Genomic DNA, 17,595 nt, shown 5'->3' on the forward strand with positions numbered 1-17,595 from the left:
CATAATTCTCCAAATAATAACAGCAGCTGATCAAACTGCCTTCAAGGAGGAAGAGGCATTGGATAATTGTCACAAACCTTGTTTTGATCAAACCTTTCACAAAGACACATTTTCATCATCGTCTTTGTATTTGTGTTCTGCAGGGTGGAACCAGGGATTGAGACAGCTTTTCTCGGTACTCGTTCTGGCCTTATGAGGATCATAAGATATGCAGGAGTGGAGACCAGGGTAGCAAAGTAAGTTTAAACTGTTAACTACACTTATTATACTCAATGGAACAAATACAGACATTATATAAAACATAACTGCATGTTGGACCAAAACAACAGCTCCTGACTAACTCTCCTTTGGTGTGTCGACCATAAGTATATAATAACTTTAACTATATATATAGTTATATCTATATAACTATAGATTCCGTAAAGTAAAGAAATTATTCCTCTCCACAGAAAGTTCCTGACTGTATCGGACAAAGACAACATGTTCACCATAGATCACTTTCCTCTGTGGTACCGCCTGGCTGTGGAAAACACTCCTGGACGCTTCCTCTACTACATTGCTGTTGAAAAAGGTCAGTCTCTCATCTTCTCTTCAGCTCTCAACATTGTTCTATCAATATATTAAGTGACAACTAACAGTGTGGCTAATCTTCAGTCTATCGTTGAGGTAAATCTTCTCTTCTTACAGGAGTGCAGTACGCCATCGCGACAACATCGGTGACTGTGTCATCGAAGGGAAAGACGGCCATAGCAGGAGGTGAGTTTCACTGTGATATCCCTGACAACATACACAATTCAAACCTAAGAGGAGCTGTGATATTCACTTCATATGTAGGAATTCTCAAATAGGTTGTGGCACTTTGTTTATCAGTTCAGTTTTGTTATGATGACACACACCATTAAATAACAGCTGAATTATTCCACCAGTGGATTGATGTGCAAAATTGCACGATTATCACAAATTTTTAGTCTAGCTCTAACCATTTGAGAGTTGTTGTTATGTGAAGTGTTGTTGTGTTGATAGGAATGAATGATTCACTTTAAATAAATATAGTTTATTATTTCAGCATGATTAACAGTCCTTGAGCTAAAGTTTGTGTTTTTCACAGAAAATATGGACAAACTAAATGACAGTATATATATGTAGACCTCACGTTTTCAGTTATGTCGTTGAGCTTGAGAGTTTGTTTGTGCTGGATCAGAAGCTGTTGTTGTAGCGCAAAGCCTGCACTCTAGGAGGCAGTACAGCTCTAATATTTATCTAAGTTTCTCTCTGTAATGAAGGTGAATGCAGCATTTCCCTGACAGAAGCTAAATTCTGATGTGATTTTGGTGTCTATTATTTTGGAGGTTATCGCCTAACAGAGGTATAAAGCATTATTTGTCAAATTGCTCCTAATAATATAAATAACCAAAAGAGGACAGAACATTTCAGGGATTCACAGACATTTACAAACCTTTGAAATATGTGCTTCTTGAGCTCAGATACAGACAGACGGCTAAAACAAAAAGGTAGTTTCATATCTCCTAAAGAATAAATTAAAAACACAGATAAAGAGAAGTCAAGATAGCCAGATAGCAGCTTCATAGATTAAAAAATGGCTTAAAGATGCAGCGTGGGGAATAACAATTCACAGAGCATCCATACAGTTGAAGACAGGCTGCAGCTTTTCAGTTTCACTGAATCTTGTCCGCTCGATTAGCTGCTCAATCAGTCCCACCTAGTGATTTTCAGAACAGTTGCACAGCTGCAGGGTCTCTCTTTCTTTCCAAACGCTGTCTCATCAGCGATGTGAATTTGAGGAGCAAGAGCAACCTGCAGAACATCCAGGAAGGATTTACAATCAGGAAAAGAGAATAAACGAGTGAGTCAGAAGCTACTGATTCGATACCCATGCACAATGCCACAGGCCACTTTGGGCGGCGTCTCCTCTGGCGAGGTCGGAGATGACAGTTGACCGTCCTCCATGTCCGTCTCAGCTCCGCACTCGGCCATCAGAGGCTGACCGCGGCTCTTCATCTCCCTCTGGTATCGTGCCATCAGTGAGGCGTAGGCGCAGCCGTACGTCGCTGCAACCACCATCATCACACACACTGTGCCACAAACCACTCCTGCAACGATCTGTGTAACGTGTGCCCGACGGACACTTACAGGCCGGTAACGCTGGCGAACACATTCGTCATTGCTGATGACTTTGCCCGGTGGGCAGGGAGGCCGTAGGGAGGCTTGACCGCCCTCTTTGGTTGGACTCTGCAGGCAGTGGCTAAACATCTCTGCTGGTACGTTGCGCATGTCCCTGCCCTTCAGTTCCTCTGGGAGGCTGCACTGCATCGCGTCTACTTGCCCATCTATAAAGCAAGAGGGGGGACAAAGAAGGAGAGGAAGAATAGCAGGCAGGGAAAAGTTTGGGGGGATTTGGGAGAGACAGATGTAATAAATGCAGTAAATACAGATGTAGATGTAAAGTCTTCCCTACAGATGAATTGCTTTGATTAAACAGCCTTTGAAGTACACACTTGAAATACAATGATGATTTTCTCTGGCACATCTTTTTAAACCACCGAAAGTTGACTGCCAAAATGATCAACTTCAAGAATATTTGAGATTTTAAGTGGCTTGCTCACAGCCCCGCTCACCCCTGTAAATTAACCACTCCATCCAGTGCTTGAATTCCCTCAGTTTGCAGTCGCACTGCCATGGGTTTCCCACCAGCTGGAGCCGCTGCAGATGCACCAGGGGCTCGAATGTGACTCTGTCTAGGGCCACAAGTTGGTTACTGGCCAGAGACAGCCATTTTAGTCTCTGAAGCCCGTCCAGCAAGCCTTTAGGAAGCCAAATAAGGCCATTGGAGGACAAGTCAAGCCCTTGTAACCGCCACAAACCATTGAACACTTCTTTGTTCAATCCAACACCTCCCTGACTTTGACTCAAACCCTGGGTGCCCTCTGTGATGTTGTTGGTGTCAGATGGTGCCAGGTGCAACCCGAGGTAGTTAGTGGAGAGGTTGAGCCACCGCAGGCTGCTCAGGCTTGAGAAAGCACCAGGCTGCAGACTTGAAAAGTGGTTCTGGGAAATATCCAAGAGCTCCAGTCTACTGAGGTTGAACAGATCTGTTTTGCCCAGAGAGGAGAGATTGTTCTGGGGTAGACGGAGGATGAGATTGTCCTGGTCTATCAGCGCGAGGATGGGTGTCAGAGAAAGGAGGCCGACGGCGGAGCAGTCAGTGGTGTTGCCGTAGCAGGTGCAGGCACCGGGACAGCTGTGGACCGAACCCAGTAGACCAAGTAGAACCAACGCCAGAGTGGACAGAGCTCCATAGACTGAAAAACAAAAAAAAGGATCAACTACATGCATCAAACTTAGTTAATTCTTTCAAACCTTAATGGAAATTGTCTGCCTTTTCCATTATGAAGACTCAATTAAAGAACGAGATAAAATGACTAGAAAGTACTCGGCTATTGAGCAAGAAAAGCTGTATTTTACAACTCATATTTTACAAAGCATCAGTTCAATTCCTACTATTTGAAGGAGGAAGAATGTGTCCGTCCTCACCTAGCCTCTCTCTGTCACTTCGTCCATACTGGTCCAAGTTCTTCATGTCTGTTGTCACAAGTCCTCCACAGCTTCAGACTGACATCTAGCTGTGCTGGCTCTCTGCCAGATCACTGGAATATCTCGCTGTGGAATCGAGGAACATGGAAAAGATTGAGGAAAAAAGTTGATGTTATTTGAGGAAATGTAAATTTGCTGCTGTTTCTGAGACATGGATAAAGAAGAGGCTTCTGAAAATGTTACATTTTCTCATTGGTATTTTGATCTTCATTAGAAATCTTCAGCTTGATATAAGCTGAGGTTCATCCGTGAGATCATATTGGAAGAACCACCTCTGTAAATTGATAGGATTGGTTGTTGGTTTGTTGAAGATGAATCTACTCAGTCATGACATGACATTGATGATTTCACTCGTCTTTCTTTAAAAATAATAATCAGAATGTTAATCATCAGACATGTTAACAAGGTTTAGCATGAATTGGATGGTTTTTGCTTACATGATGGATTCTTTCTCAGTCTCCTTTTTGTATGTAGTGAGAACCAGATACTATATGTTGTTCATTCAAAGAAAATAAGTCTTTTGATGTGAAAAGCTCCATCTTAACTTTCTCTCATGTTATGACAAATGCTTTCATTTTGAATGTACATTCAACTGGCTTTGCTCCACTTTTGAGGATAATCTTCACTGAGCTTTGTTTAGATTTACTTTGCTCTCTTGCCTTCACATCCATTTATCTCATTGCTTTTGAAGGCTGCCCATGCTTTCAGACTTGACATCTGGTCCACGATTCACGCTTGATGATTTTCTTTTCATGAGCCTGTTTTATCCAAACCTCGTAGCTGAATGCAACTTAATGTGTGGGATTATTTGGAACATGTGCTATGTAAAGATTGAAAGGCAGCTTTAGTCCCTGCCAGAGCTGATCAATAGTTTATTGGCAGTACAGACCTGAGATGGGACAGCTTGTCCTCAGCCATTTTCATTTGTTGTTACTCAAAGACGACACACAAGGAGCTTCATGCTTAAGTGAGGTAATTGTCTGTGTGCGTTTTTATTCACAAACACCAACACTGGAGAAAAGTCAATGCCAACTTCTGTCTTCTTAAAACACCCACACACATTTTCCATACACTGCAGATTATATACAGCATCAGCAGTATTTATTACACACTATCGGGGTAATAGTTTGTATTCTCGTGCTGTTTTCTCTCTTAATTTTCCCTTGATGTTGTTTGACAGTCAGATTTGCAGGGGGGAAGTGTGCATGAGAGATAAAGCTGCAGTGAGAGAGAAAAGTGCTGTCACTCCATCTGACTGTGGCGTTTACAAAGAGCCAGGGAAACGTTGCCTCAAGGTCTTTCTTTTTTTTGCAGGTCTTTCTTTTGTTATGTCGGCACAAAAATGCCAGTCACTCTGCTGTGGACTGCGTGTGACGCAGAACGGTGCCTTCAGGCCACAACTGACATTAAGGCACAGGGGGAATTACAATGGAGGTGGATGGAGGGAGGATGTGTGGGGAGAGGCAAAACGCATGCAATTCCCACAGAATATGTGACGTCACTTCACAGCAACAGGAGACCAGCAATTAGAGCGTCATTTATTTCCCAGAGGATTGCCACAAACAATCCTCTATAGGAATAATCGTGACGCACAGTTTAGTGCTGATGCTCAGGGTGTTTGAAGAAAGCTGACTAGAAAAATATCACCTATTTGTTGTTGCTTATTCAAATGCTTTGAAAAAGCAATCTTTGTCTCAGGGCATTACGTCCTTTTCAGCCATGTGAATAATGACTTAATTTAATGGTTTGCAGGGTGGAAAATGGAGTTTAAAATCAAGTTTTTAAATGTTAAAGCTGTGCATCGGCTGCTTTTCCCTGTGAGATAATACTTTATTTTAGTTTTAGGGTTGTGCTGTATGTCTTTCCCAAACCCTCAAATTACTGTGAAATACTTGACCAGTAATGTGCATGATGTATCTGCCTATACTCTTGCATCATGTGACCCGGTTATATATTGCATTTTGGAGGCATAGTTTTGATGAGAGGGCCCACGGGAGAAGTGGGTTCAGGTGCATTTTGTCATGGTAGCCTTGTATTTCTAGCTTTTTCATATATCTTAAAGCTACTACTGTAAGTAGTAATATAACGGCACTTGATGGCACTCGATGGTTAGTGTAAGTATTAATGCAGCATGAAAGAAACAATTCTCCAAACATAAACTTAGATCAGATGTGATAGCTGCTAGTCACATTAGATCTACTACAGCCTGTAAGAGATTAAGCGGGACCTTTTATCAGACATTATGGGTGGGGGGGAAGGTGACTTCTGACTCTAATTAAGTTACATTTATGAAGAGGAGAAATAATGTCTTAATGTCTTAATCCTGCAAGCGTGGATGAGTTAAATACATCTATGTCTGTGCTAAGGTCTTCATCTAGAGACTCTGGGACAACACTGCACTTTCAAAACAAATGTACACACTCAAACACACATGAAGCAAAGGTAAGGGTTGGCATGTCATCCTCTGTTTATCAAGAGCTGGAGTTGCTCCTGGCAGCTTTTCTGTTATTCACCATCTCTCTTTCTCCACAATCATTTGAGTGTGCCCTCTCCTCCACCCTGCAGCGGCGAGTCTTTCTCTGCACTGGTGACTTTTAAGGACACCACTGGGAGTGCTGAGGCTACTGGGTGTAAGACCAAGGATGTCCGTGCCATCTAAACTCAAACGTTACCCAGCAGTGTTTATCAGTGAAAGGCCAGACTTGTGTCTTTTGTTTGTTATATTTTAGGCTTTATGTGATTTTTTAGATAAGTTGATTTAGTTAAAGCTGAAAGCAGTAATGGGGGGACTGTGGACATCACAGCAGTGTTTGTCGTGAATGGCACTAAATTAGCATCATCATAACAAGGGAGAGGTTTGGATTTGATGTAGTGTGTGGCCTTATAGGACTTTTTTTTTGACACATTTATGCTTAGTCTTTCAGAGTCAGTCAGCCAAAAAAAGATGTGCCTGGATGGTTCAGTTTATCACAGAGGCATTTCTGACAGGTGTAAAGGAATTTTACCGCTGAGGTCACAATGTACAACACGGCCAACTAAATCAGTGGTGACTTTGACACTGCGAACCAATCACGGTTGAATTGGCCTGTGTAAACACTAAATGCACAGTAGCATTTGTAGATGCGTGTGAGGTTATGAGGCACAGAATGCGTCTGCCATAGCTACGTTAGCTTTAAACAAAAACAAACTTGGGCAAGCCATACAAATGTGGTATTTAGGTTATTCGTCACTGACATTATTTAATGCTGAGTGTTAAGCTATGACACATTTATCAAAAACTATTCAAAGGGAGCTGGCGGTGTGGCAGGGAAGCAGTGGTGAAACATAAATGTCAATTTCAGTAGCAACAAATGGTTTTACTTCAAGTTGCTCTATCTGTCTGTTATTGCTGATTCTTGTCTTCAGCTTCAAGTTAATGGGAAACCAAATCAAAAAAGAGAAGCCATGTTCAAGTTTAAAGCTTCTAAATATACAGTAAATACCAATCTTTGCTATTTGACTTTGTGTGAAACTCAGGACTAGATATGACTTTTGGTCATTGTCAACAAAATATTGAAATTCTACAATTCTCTCACAAAAATATGCCATGTAAAGCATTTTCTTTAGTGGTTTGGTTTTTCCCTTAGGTGTAAAAGTTTATTTTTCCCACTTGACACCCTGAACTAACGCGTCTGGAAATACTACAGCATTTACACACACAATGCCCTCAGAACTTGAGCACAAACAGCTGTGAAAACAGCTTTTCAAATGCACCATCAGCCAGATTAGACGCCACCCCCGCCGAGCGGCGGCAGGTCACAGATTAAAAATCTGGCTTCAATCCCATGTGGGACAGATGGTATCAGAAAAAGTGGTCCTAACTGCCACTCAACCCTCAGCTAATGCAGTGATGTCATCTATCCATCACAGCACAATTAATATTGTTGTTATTTTAAGGCACTACAGTGCAGTTTATGGAGACTACTTTTACTTGTAATGTCTGGCTGTTTTCTGTGAGTCTAAATGGTGGTGAAGGTTTAGTGTAATGTGTTGGATGTGCAATTGTCCTGTCACCTCATAAAAATACTCACGACTGACAATAAATGGCTTTAAAAGCGTCCCCCACCAGAAAGCTGGGAAACATTAATGTTGGTTTTGTTTTCACGGCACTTTTTGTGACAGACAGTCAAGGGATTCAAAGCAGCTGCTTTCTACCCACAAGTAAACCTTAATTTAGGCCTTTAGTTTCTGAGACTTTGCCACAAAGTGCAGCAAAACAAACACTTCTTCTATGTGGTGGATCATCATCTCAGTTGAAACTAAGATACAGTGAAATATCGCGATATTTTGCGTGGCAATATTATATCGCTGTCCAGGTTGTACCCCGCCTATTACAAATATACATTCAACTTTTTGTGGATTCTGCAAATACTCAGTGTTTTGCAATATCGTGATAATATCGTAACGTGACTTGAATACTGTATCGTGGTGTCTCCTCCCCTAGTCAAAACCTCTGCTGCTGTTTGGTCACAAAAAATTCCTCCTGTACAGTCACTGAAGTCCTGCCACTATGATGTCCCCTGCCTCCTGCCTTTCCTGGGCTCTAGCGTGGCGTCCCGCTGGCTGCTTAATGGCCTCTGACAGCCTGCCTCTTCCCACCCATGGCTACACTTTTCTCTCCCAACGAGCCAGCGGTCGGTCTGAAAGGCCAAGAGCACAAACACACTGCAGTATGCACACAGAGGCCGGATGAGCGAGTAAACAACACAGCACACGCACGCACGCGTATGCTCACTCATACATGCTTTTAGACTTTCCCTCTCTCTCTTCTGTCTCTGCTTTTCCCCTCTCTCTCAAAAGCAGAGACGTACTCGTGTGTGACCGAAAGTATGTGGACAATCTGTCCGTGAGACAGTAATTGAACTTAATGGATTCAGCCTCTCTTCAGGCTGTTTAACCTGGTGTTGGGTTGGTGTTGAGTGTGTGGGGCCATTCAATTTCTTACACGCCAAACTGTCAGGATCAGTTTGTTGTTGTTGTTGTTTTGGAGCAGCTTTCTGCATGAAGGGAGGGAGAGGAATCGTGCTACACCCTGGGCTGAGCACCATCCTGTCACATGGCTGATTATGTCGATAAATAACAATCATTCACACTCAGTTTTACACCCAGAATCAATATAAGGTCTCCTGTCAATCTGAGCTGTGTGTCATTGTTCAGTGAAAGGAAACTCCTGGAGAAAACACACAAACGCAGAAGAAGAAATTTCTTCTTGCTGTGAGCTGTTTGATTATAGTCATTAGATGCATGTATAGAATGCTGTAGTAGCAGAGATATTTCTAATCATTCTATGCAACAAAAGTAGGTTCAATCATGGAGGCAAGGCTGTCCACTCACATGTGTATGTACATGCACACACATAAAGGTGCACGAAAACACAGAATGTCACTTTTAAAGACACACACACACACACACCCACACACACACACACACACACACAAACACACACACCCATATACTGCTCACCATCTGCTCTGCTGCCTCAGCCTTCAAACAGAGAAAGAGCAGTGAAACTGTACTTCCTCCTCCTTCATCTGCAGCATTCACTGAAGTATAGGAGAAAGTCCAGACTCAGCCTCAAACCCGCAATCCAAAATCAGAATCAGGGCTGGACCAGAAACTGGTGTGAGCTCTGTCCCTCATTAAAAAACAAAACCAAACCGAATCTGGAGTGGAGTTTTAATTCCAGATGAAATGCTGCTGCTGTTCCTCCTCCTCCTCCATCCACATTCTCGCTCTCTCCTCAGCCTCCTGTTATTGTCTCAGAGCTCCGTCCAAATACACACCCAGCCGCTGACTAAGGGTGAGCGAGCCTGTGTGTGTGCCTGTGTGTGTGTGTGTGTGTGTGTGTGTGTGTGTGTGTTTGAGCGAGAGAGAGAGAAGAGAAGCCACATGCTGCTGCTGCTAAGCTGCTGCTAATGGTGGGTCAGTGTGTTGTGCGTGTGGTCATCCTTTCAGCGTTGTACTGAGTGAGTCATGTGCATTAAAGTGGTTTGAAATAGTAAAAGCTGAATGTTGCAGCTGCAGGCTGAGCAATGAATGAATGAAAGAGAGAGAGTGATACACTTTGTATCAGAGAGAGAGAGAGAGAGAGTGCAAAAAAAGCAAGACTGACAGAAAAATGTATGAGAGGCTAAAATATATATATATATATATATTTTTTTTAAAGGTAGCATTTCTTAAATTGCAAGGTATACACTAATATATGCACGTACTTTACCCTATATGCTACCACCTTGTGGTACAATGGTTCCACTGCATGGATTGAGTCCTGAATGTGTGTCGAGAGGTGAATATGTATTGTACGGTGACTTAAATCAGAGAACATTTGGTACTTAAGGATTTGTTTAGTGTTTAAGTGGAAAAGCACTTTATAAAAACACTTAATACATTTAAATACACAATTTTGTGCAGTTATCATTTGAAGGACTCTCATTGACTAACCCTAACCCTCACAAGGTCAGTGTTTTCGATTCAGAAAATGTCCTGGAGATTAAAAAAAAACTAAAAAAAACACACACACACAGCACTTGTTAATAGTAGTTATGAAGAAAAAATGACGGGACATTGTTAAGAATTTGAATTGTGATTTAATTTTTTGCAACCATCATAATTGTTCGTTTAATTTTCCTCACATTTTTGGATGGAAACAAGTATACAGATCTCCCTATAGCATCCCCTTACAGATGGATTAATTCCTCTGCAGCAGCCGCAGCTTTAATTCTCATTTGTAGCCCATGCTGCATGTCGACTCCTCTCTCTTTCCTTTTCAAGTTCAATCTGTCCGATCATTAAAGGCAAAACAGGAGGATTTACCAAGGCAGACAACAAGGTTGTTTGATGTTGGCGCCTCATAGTAGGTTATTTTCTTGGATCAATCCTCTGTTTGAGTGGACTCTTTAACTGTGGACTTGCATGATTGTCCCATGGGTGCATGGATTTTCTCTGAGTACTCCAGCGTTCCCCCCACAGTCCAAAGACATGCAGTTTAGGGCTAGATTAATTGGCGACTCTATATTGACCCTGGTGGTTAATGTGAATGTAAGGTTGCTTGTATTTTGGGCCTTTAATGGAATGTGTGAAGTGTCCAGGGTGTGCTTGGCCTCCAGTCCAATATCAGCTTAGATTGATTCCAGAGTAAGAAGTATACATAATGGATGCATTTATCATGAAGTCATTGTAAAAAAAAAAAACCAACCCCTGTTTGTTCAGCCAAATGGAAGCATTTCAAAGCAACTAACAAACTTGGAACAGATCGATGGGGCCTGGAATAATGAAAATAATTATAATGAAAAAACATATTTTCAAGTCGAGAGAAAATGGTTTGATGTACATGTTGTAGATGAGATAAAAACATATAGATCGATGCACTGACATTGGCTGTTATATCAAAGTTACAGAGAGAAACTACAAAATGAAATAAAGACAATGCCACGCTGAGACTTGTTACACTGGACCTGTCCTCGAGGACTGCACCAAAAAAGGTGCAGCTGCATTGGTGAAAGGTGGTGATAAGGACACTGCTGACAGGAAAGGGGAGGGAAAAAAACAAAAAACTGAGAAATGAAATGAAACAGCAGAGCAAAGCCGCAGACCACTGACTCTGCAGCCAGGATATTTTTAAAGGAATAAAGGGAGAGTGATGCCTCGAGAGGTTTAAATGACCGACCCAAAGGTCACAACTCCCCTGAGCAGCAAACGCAGTGTCACGTTACATTTTTTTTTTGTCTTATTTCATGGCTCAGCAGCAGCAAGTGGCCAGAGGCGTTATCCATCCACAAATACTAATATTAACTAAATATTGTCAAAATGTGCTTTAAATGGCTTTCAAAAGTTAAACAAAATATACCGTATACTATGTCCAAAATAGATGTATAACAGACACTAAAATGACTTTCTTACACTGGGAAACAAAATCTCATCTTAGCCATTCAGGAACCCTTAAAGCATGTGTGTCAAACTCAAGGCCCGGGGGCCAGATATGGCCCGCCACGTCATTTTATGTGGCCCGCGAGTGATTTATTGGTCTTAAAAATCTGTGTTAATATAAGTCTATGCTGCTTTAAGGCGTGCGTTGACCATAAACTACATTTCCCACAATGCATGGGGATTGCGTTACCCGAAAAGTGACGGCACCGCCACTAGATCACAGTGTATCATTGTATATGCATCATGCGACGAGATGAAATTGAATAAGTAATAAATACAGAAAGTTATTTAGCAATATGTTACAGAGTAGTTACCTTTATTTAACATTATATTTGGTTACATTTAGTTACATATATTCTATTTGACAGTTACATCTGGCCCTTTGAGGGTAACCATTATGCTGATTTGACCCTCAGTGAAAATGAGTTTGACACCCCTGCCTTGAAGCAAATGTAGTCAATGTGTCTATGATGACATTGTAGAGGAGTCTCTGGTCGGGGCTGCACATTTAATTGTTTTCAAATTTAAATGGACTTCCGCTAAAATATAAGCCAGCTTTAACTTCCAGTTAATTAGGGAGAATGTTGGACTGAAGGTAAGGTTAGCATTTACAAATGACATCGTCCTTCAGTAATTGTCATAGTAGTTAGCGCTGAGGAATTCAACGTGGTCTAAAATGGAAAAAAAGTAATTTAAAAAACGTAGTGAGGGGACAAAAGCAAAGCACTGCTGCATCTCTCTGTGCACAGCCTCCGCTAAAGTCTATCATTGAAAAATTTACATGTTGGAAAGTGTTAATATCTTTTAATTTCTCTTGAATATGGAGTACTTAATCTTAAATCTATTCCAATACTCAACTGAACCTTGACTGAAATGAAATCATGTCGCCAATCAAATTATAATTGCTTTATCTGTCATGAAAACTGCAGTCGTCTCTGGTAGTGATGAACCAACAGAAATCAACTTTTGTGGGATTTGTCATGAGTTTTTCAGCGTGTTCCTTTGTCCCCCCCCTTTAAAGTCCTGACTCACTCTCCAATTTCATCGCATTATTTTCAGCTGCAGCAGCTTTCAGGGGAAAGGGCTGTAAAAGTAGAAATGTACTGAAGTAAGGTTTTCATATAGATCTGTGGTGCTCTGTATCATCCATGCAGCAGCATTTTGTAACCAGCCAGAGACTGAAACCAGGGCTCTGAGGAGGGGGGGAGGGGGGCTGAATTTGTGCATGACCAATTCAAATCAGTACGAGGGAATTGCGCGACCATCAGGGAGTTATAAATTCCTACAGAGCAGTTTTGTGTAAGAGCAGAAGCTGCAGTCAGTTTCTACTTGATGAAAAACCTCTCTGGTATTTAGGGAGGCCTTGATTTCACACTGAATATTTATACTTTTTTGTATTGCTCACCTTTTGTGATGCAGCCTAGAGCCTAACACCTAGAGAACTCTCAAGCAAAATGTGACTGTGGTTTGGTGGAACTCACCTCTTAAATATATGTAAAGATGGATGTGATTTTTTTTTCCCCCTATGATGTAAAATCAAATGTCTATTCAGAATTCTATGTCTATGACGTCTATGACGACTAGTTTTAGTTTCATGACATTGTGAGTATCAAAGTACAACTAGTTCAAATGCTGTTGATTTCTGTAATTGTGGATAGAGAAAGATGTGTTTAGTGTCTTTGATTCACTGCTCTGCTTTCACTCTCATTCTCTGCATTCAGTAACGGCACTTTCCAGTCCCCTCAACCCACTCTTTGGTCCCAAGTACCCACTATTTTAGAAAGACTGAGCAGTGGTGAATGATCAAAGATTCGGGGGAAAGTTGCAGCGATTGGGGAAAAAAAATGCAAGGCTTCTTCACAGCAGGTCATGGTGATTGTGTTCATTGTTGAGATCATGACATTGCAAATTCCTGAAGTGACCGACTTCAAGCATTTCTACACGACCTCCAGCATTTTGCAGGCTCTGATTCTGACACTTTGAGACTCTCATTATGTCACACATTATTACAGTGCATGAAGAGAGATTCAGCTGCAGAGTGCGAATGAATGAAGCGCTAATACAAGTCCACCATAATGATTCTAAGGTTAAAATAGTGGGTTGCTTTAAGCTACATAGAGCTGGTCTGAAAGACGCTGAATCAGAGTGAACGTAAATTTCCGAGTGTAGGAACCTCTTCATAAGCGAATGGGAAAACTTTTACGACTAACCCTCTTCAACAGCTGGATTATTCCTTTTTCAGATTTAATTTAATTCAAGGGGGGAAAGGTTTCCAAGGTGTACCCCACCCCACCTTCTTCCTATGTCAGCTGGGATTAGCTCTGGCAGCCGCCACGACCCTCATTTAAAAACCTTTGCAGGGTTCCTACGCGGTATGGAAAAGTATGGAATTTAAAGGTGCCATGTGTAAGAATGTGGCCAAAAACGGTTACTACACTCAAATTCAAAATACCAAGGTGTTTTAGGTTTTGTTTTCTGACGTAACTGGCAACCCGTGGTTGCTCGGCAGCTGAGAATCTACTGACTGGAATTATTGGTAGACGGTGATAGGTGGCGCCACATGCCAAAACATGATTTCAAAACATAAACATGATTTGCAGTCTGCAAAATATTTTTTTTAATGCAAATATTTTGGCTGTGCTGTTGCTGTTGGTGAGTTCAGTTTGTTATATGAACATTATTCCTGAGTCTCTGTGACATATTAGGAGGATTTTATGGCCAGTTGCTTTAGATTTATTACATAATGCACCTTTAATTTGAGTAATTTCCAGGTCTGGATAAGTATGGAAAAAGGGAAAAGAGTATGGAAAAATGTTTGTGTTGTTTCCAGACTATTCTCTCACAAATGTATTAATATATACAAATCAAAACAAGTTACTAACGCAAACATATAGCCTACCTGTATATGATATGAAACTAATCAAGCTGGCTGTAGAATGGTGTTGGGTTACTGTTCGCTGTGCGACCTAGCCAGCCACCTATTGTCGGCAGTGACAGTGTCAGGGGTCGATGCAAGTTGTGAAGGATTTATCTAAACCATTTGTTTACATAAGGATATAACAATTGGTATTCAGATGTTTAACATTGACTGAAAAGTTTGGAAATTTGAGTCTGGTAAAGTATGGAATTTTGAAATGGAAAATGTGTAGGAACTCAGCCTTTGCGTATTAAGCTTTAATTTCAGAAATATGGAGACATTAATATACTAGCCATTCAGACGACACATATCCAACAAGCCCCAACAGTTCTCAAATCACTCAAGCCCGCAGGAGTTCATGGAAATCTACTAACTAACTGACCGTGAAAATGTAACCTCCCTAGTGAGGTAAATACAGACGGAAAAATTGGTTCTACATTTCTTAGACTTTTACTTCGCCTCATACAAGGTTAACTAGCTACATACACAACAAGTGGAAAAACTGTGGCTTGACCAAATGATACTGAGTTTAGTCAATAAACTGATACACCGAACATGTACCTTACTGTTCACTAATGAAGCTGCTATGGAGCCAGAAATACACACACACACACACACATATAACATCAGGCTGATCAGTGTTTACATCTCTTCGTTAGTGATGAGACACGACAGAGGTGAACCCAGGTTTTAATTGATTTCCTGTCCTCCACGTGCTTTCCACCACGCAGCAAATCCTGTACTGTGTCTGTCTCACAGCTCTCTCTCTCTCTCTTTCTCTATTTTTAGCGATCGGGGTGCAGATGTCCTTGGATATGCTGGAGAAGAGGTTTTGGACCATCACACAGCAGGTGACTGGAGCAATCACTCTCATGCTTTTTGGTTGATGTTCATTTTTTTTGTTGAGGGTTACACCAGCTAATTTGATCATATTATGTTTAGGGTTGAACAATAAATCGATTTCCAATCAAATCAGTCAAACAACAACTACAAGTCATACATGTTGGAAACAGTTCATGTCTTGCAGTAGTATAGTTATGTGTTGATAGTGGTTTGTGGTAATGCTCCATCATATTTTAAAGCTTTAACACCGAAAAATACTGTATATTTCAAAGACCACACGGCAGAGTGAGAATGTGAGAGAGAGAATGTTAAAAACCAGCATCCCACTTTGCCGTGAAACTTTATTCTGGACACTGTCTTGTGCAAACTCTTTATCCGAAAGCCGTGACTGTGCCGCTGACCTTTGAGGCAAGCGTGAGCTGCATGTGTCAAAGAATTAGGCCAAGCTATCATATCAGATGTGGTGGATTATCATATTTTTATATAAGCCTGATCTGTGGGAGTATAAACTGCACCACACAGAGAGGCAGCAGTCAGAAAAGAGTCTAAATGTTAATGGCCAAGCATGCAATCAGTGATAAGTGAGTTTCCAAGGATGAACAACTGATGCTTCAATAATCTTCTGGATTCAGAGGTTATTTCTTCAATTTTCCTTTGCGCTCATTAGGGAACTGAAGCATTAAGAGTTTTAATTAAAATCTAAGGACAGTGTGTACAGAATAAATTACAATCACAGTGTTTAACAGGAGTTTTATTATATAATTAAAATGTTTTCTGCTTAAAGAGAGAGAGCTTAAGAAGCCATTTGTAAGGTTTGCTTCCGAGTTAGCAAGTGTGCTAACTTTAGCTTTGTAGCCATGTAGCAAAACAAGCACGCAGCTCCTTTAAAGGTCCAGTGTGTAAGAATTACTGACCTCTATTGGCAAGAAAATCTGCCCTGCACACACACCACCCTTTCCTACGTGTATGGGAACTGTGGTGGTCGTTGTATACCAGAAACAATCTTTGCTTCTTCTTCAAAACCTGAAGCCTGAAAGGCTGCTGTAGAAACCACAAGATGGCAGCCTCCGAAATGCAAGGCCCAAAGTACATTTAAAAGCCTTATTTTAAGACTAGGAAAACCTCATAAAGAACTGTCTGAATTGTGTATGACACTTTGACAAAGTATCGTTTTAGTGGAACAGTGTAGCGTTAGACATTTCTGCAGCGGTCTATCGTTACACAGTCTCCAAAGTGGTTAGCTAGCGCCTGCTAGCTACTAATATTCATGGGAGAAAAAGGACAGACACACTTTGTCTTTTTCGGTCTTGGAACTCACTGACCATTTATTCTGCACACTCAAAAAGTCGACAGGTGCACGCAGGCACACATGACCTGCATGACATCATCACGCAGGCAATTCAACATGTCTTTGCTATGCATATTAATAAATATACTCAACAAACAGCAAAATTAATTTGCAGATTTGCACAGTAGAGATGGTGTTATGTAGGAATTAACATAAAAGCAATTACCTGGCTTGCTGACTTTACGACTCAGTGCAGACCACCACCAGCAGCTTACTTAAAATGAGCACGGGAATTCTCCCAGTGACCGTTGCTTAGCCACATCTTTGTTTAGTTGCAGGATTTTCCCCGCTAACATAGACACACTTCCACAGTCACAGGTGTTTGACCTTGCGGACGTCTCAGTAAAGTGGAGGCAGAGCTGCAGCTCAATGTGTGCAGATGTCCTGTAGAAGTTGATGGTGTCGATAATGTTATTAATAAGAGCAGACAGCTGTGACAGACTGGATTAATGTATTCACTGCCAACATTTACTCGTATGATTTCAAAGTCATCAAACACACAGTCACACCCACCAGTGATTCACACTTTTTTTTTAGGTTCATCCATCTTTCATTTTAAAATGAAGGCTGTGCCCGATGCCCGATGTGCGTTACAGATTCATTTTAACTTTCTGTCTATTTATTACGTCCAGAAACAAGACCTATGTATGTTCCCTCCTCTCCAATTGTGGCCTGTTGCACTGAGGCGGGTAGTGTCAAACATCTCTGCAGCCTTTTTTTAAGCAATTTAAATGTTGTAGGTGAAGCTATATTATGTACCACAGACTGCAGAGCCTGGATGTATTAATCCTGCAACTAATCATGTAATCAGGGCACACCACAACCCTAACCTTTAAGCTCCTCTCCTTGCTATGTGTCCTTATCTAACGCGGATGACTGCTGCCATTCTCTCCACACAAGTTTCCCATAT

At 41.3% G+C, this 17,595-nt stretch overlaps 2 protein-coding genes across 2 annotated transcripts in view; one reads left to right on the forward strand and one right to left on the reverse strand.

Moving 5' to 3' along the window:
• LOC310930707 (voltage-dependent calcium channel subunit alpha-2/delta-4-like) overlaps positions 1–17,595 on the forward strand; it is a gene marked incomplete at its 5' end in the record, with an annotated part of 47,758 nt that overhangs the window by 13,966 nt on the left and 16,197 nt on the right. The window contains 4 exons of the mRNA XM_083893749.1: positions 144–236; positions 450–571; positions 688–756; positions 15,284–15,345. Of these exons, the coding sequence (XP_083749875.1) occupies positions 144–236; positions 450–571; positions 688–756; positions 15,284–15,345 (346 nt within the window). The remainder of the gene's footprint in view (positions 1–143; positions 237–449; positions 572–687; positions 757–15,283; positions 15,346–17,595) is intronic.
• LOC310930983 (uncharacterized protein) lies at positions 1,870–3,598 on the reverse strand (the record flags this gene model as incomplete). The annotated part of the gene is made up of 3 exons (XM_083894052.1): positions 1,870–2,348; positions 2,637–3,320; positions 3,553–3,598. The coding sequence occupies 3 exons, from the start codon at positions 3,596–3,598 to the stop codon at positions 1,870–1,872; spliced, it is 1,209 nt and encodes a 402-aa protein (XP_083750178.1).

Source organism: Microchirus variegatus (genome assembly GCF_963457635.1).
Source record: "Microchirus variegatus genome assembly, chromosome: 8".
Classification (NCBI taxonomy): Eukaryota; Metazoa; Chordata; class Actinopteri; order Pleuronectiformes; family Soleidae; genus Microchirus; species Microchirus variegatus.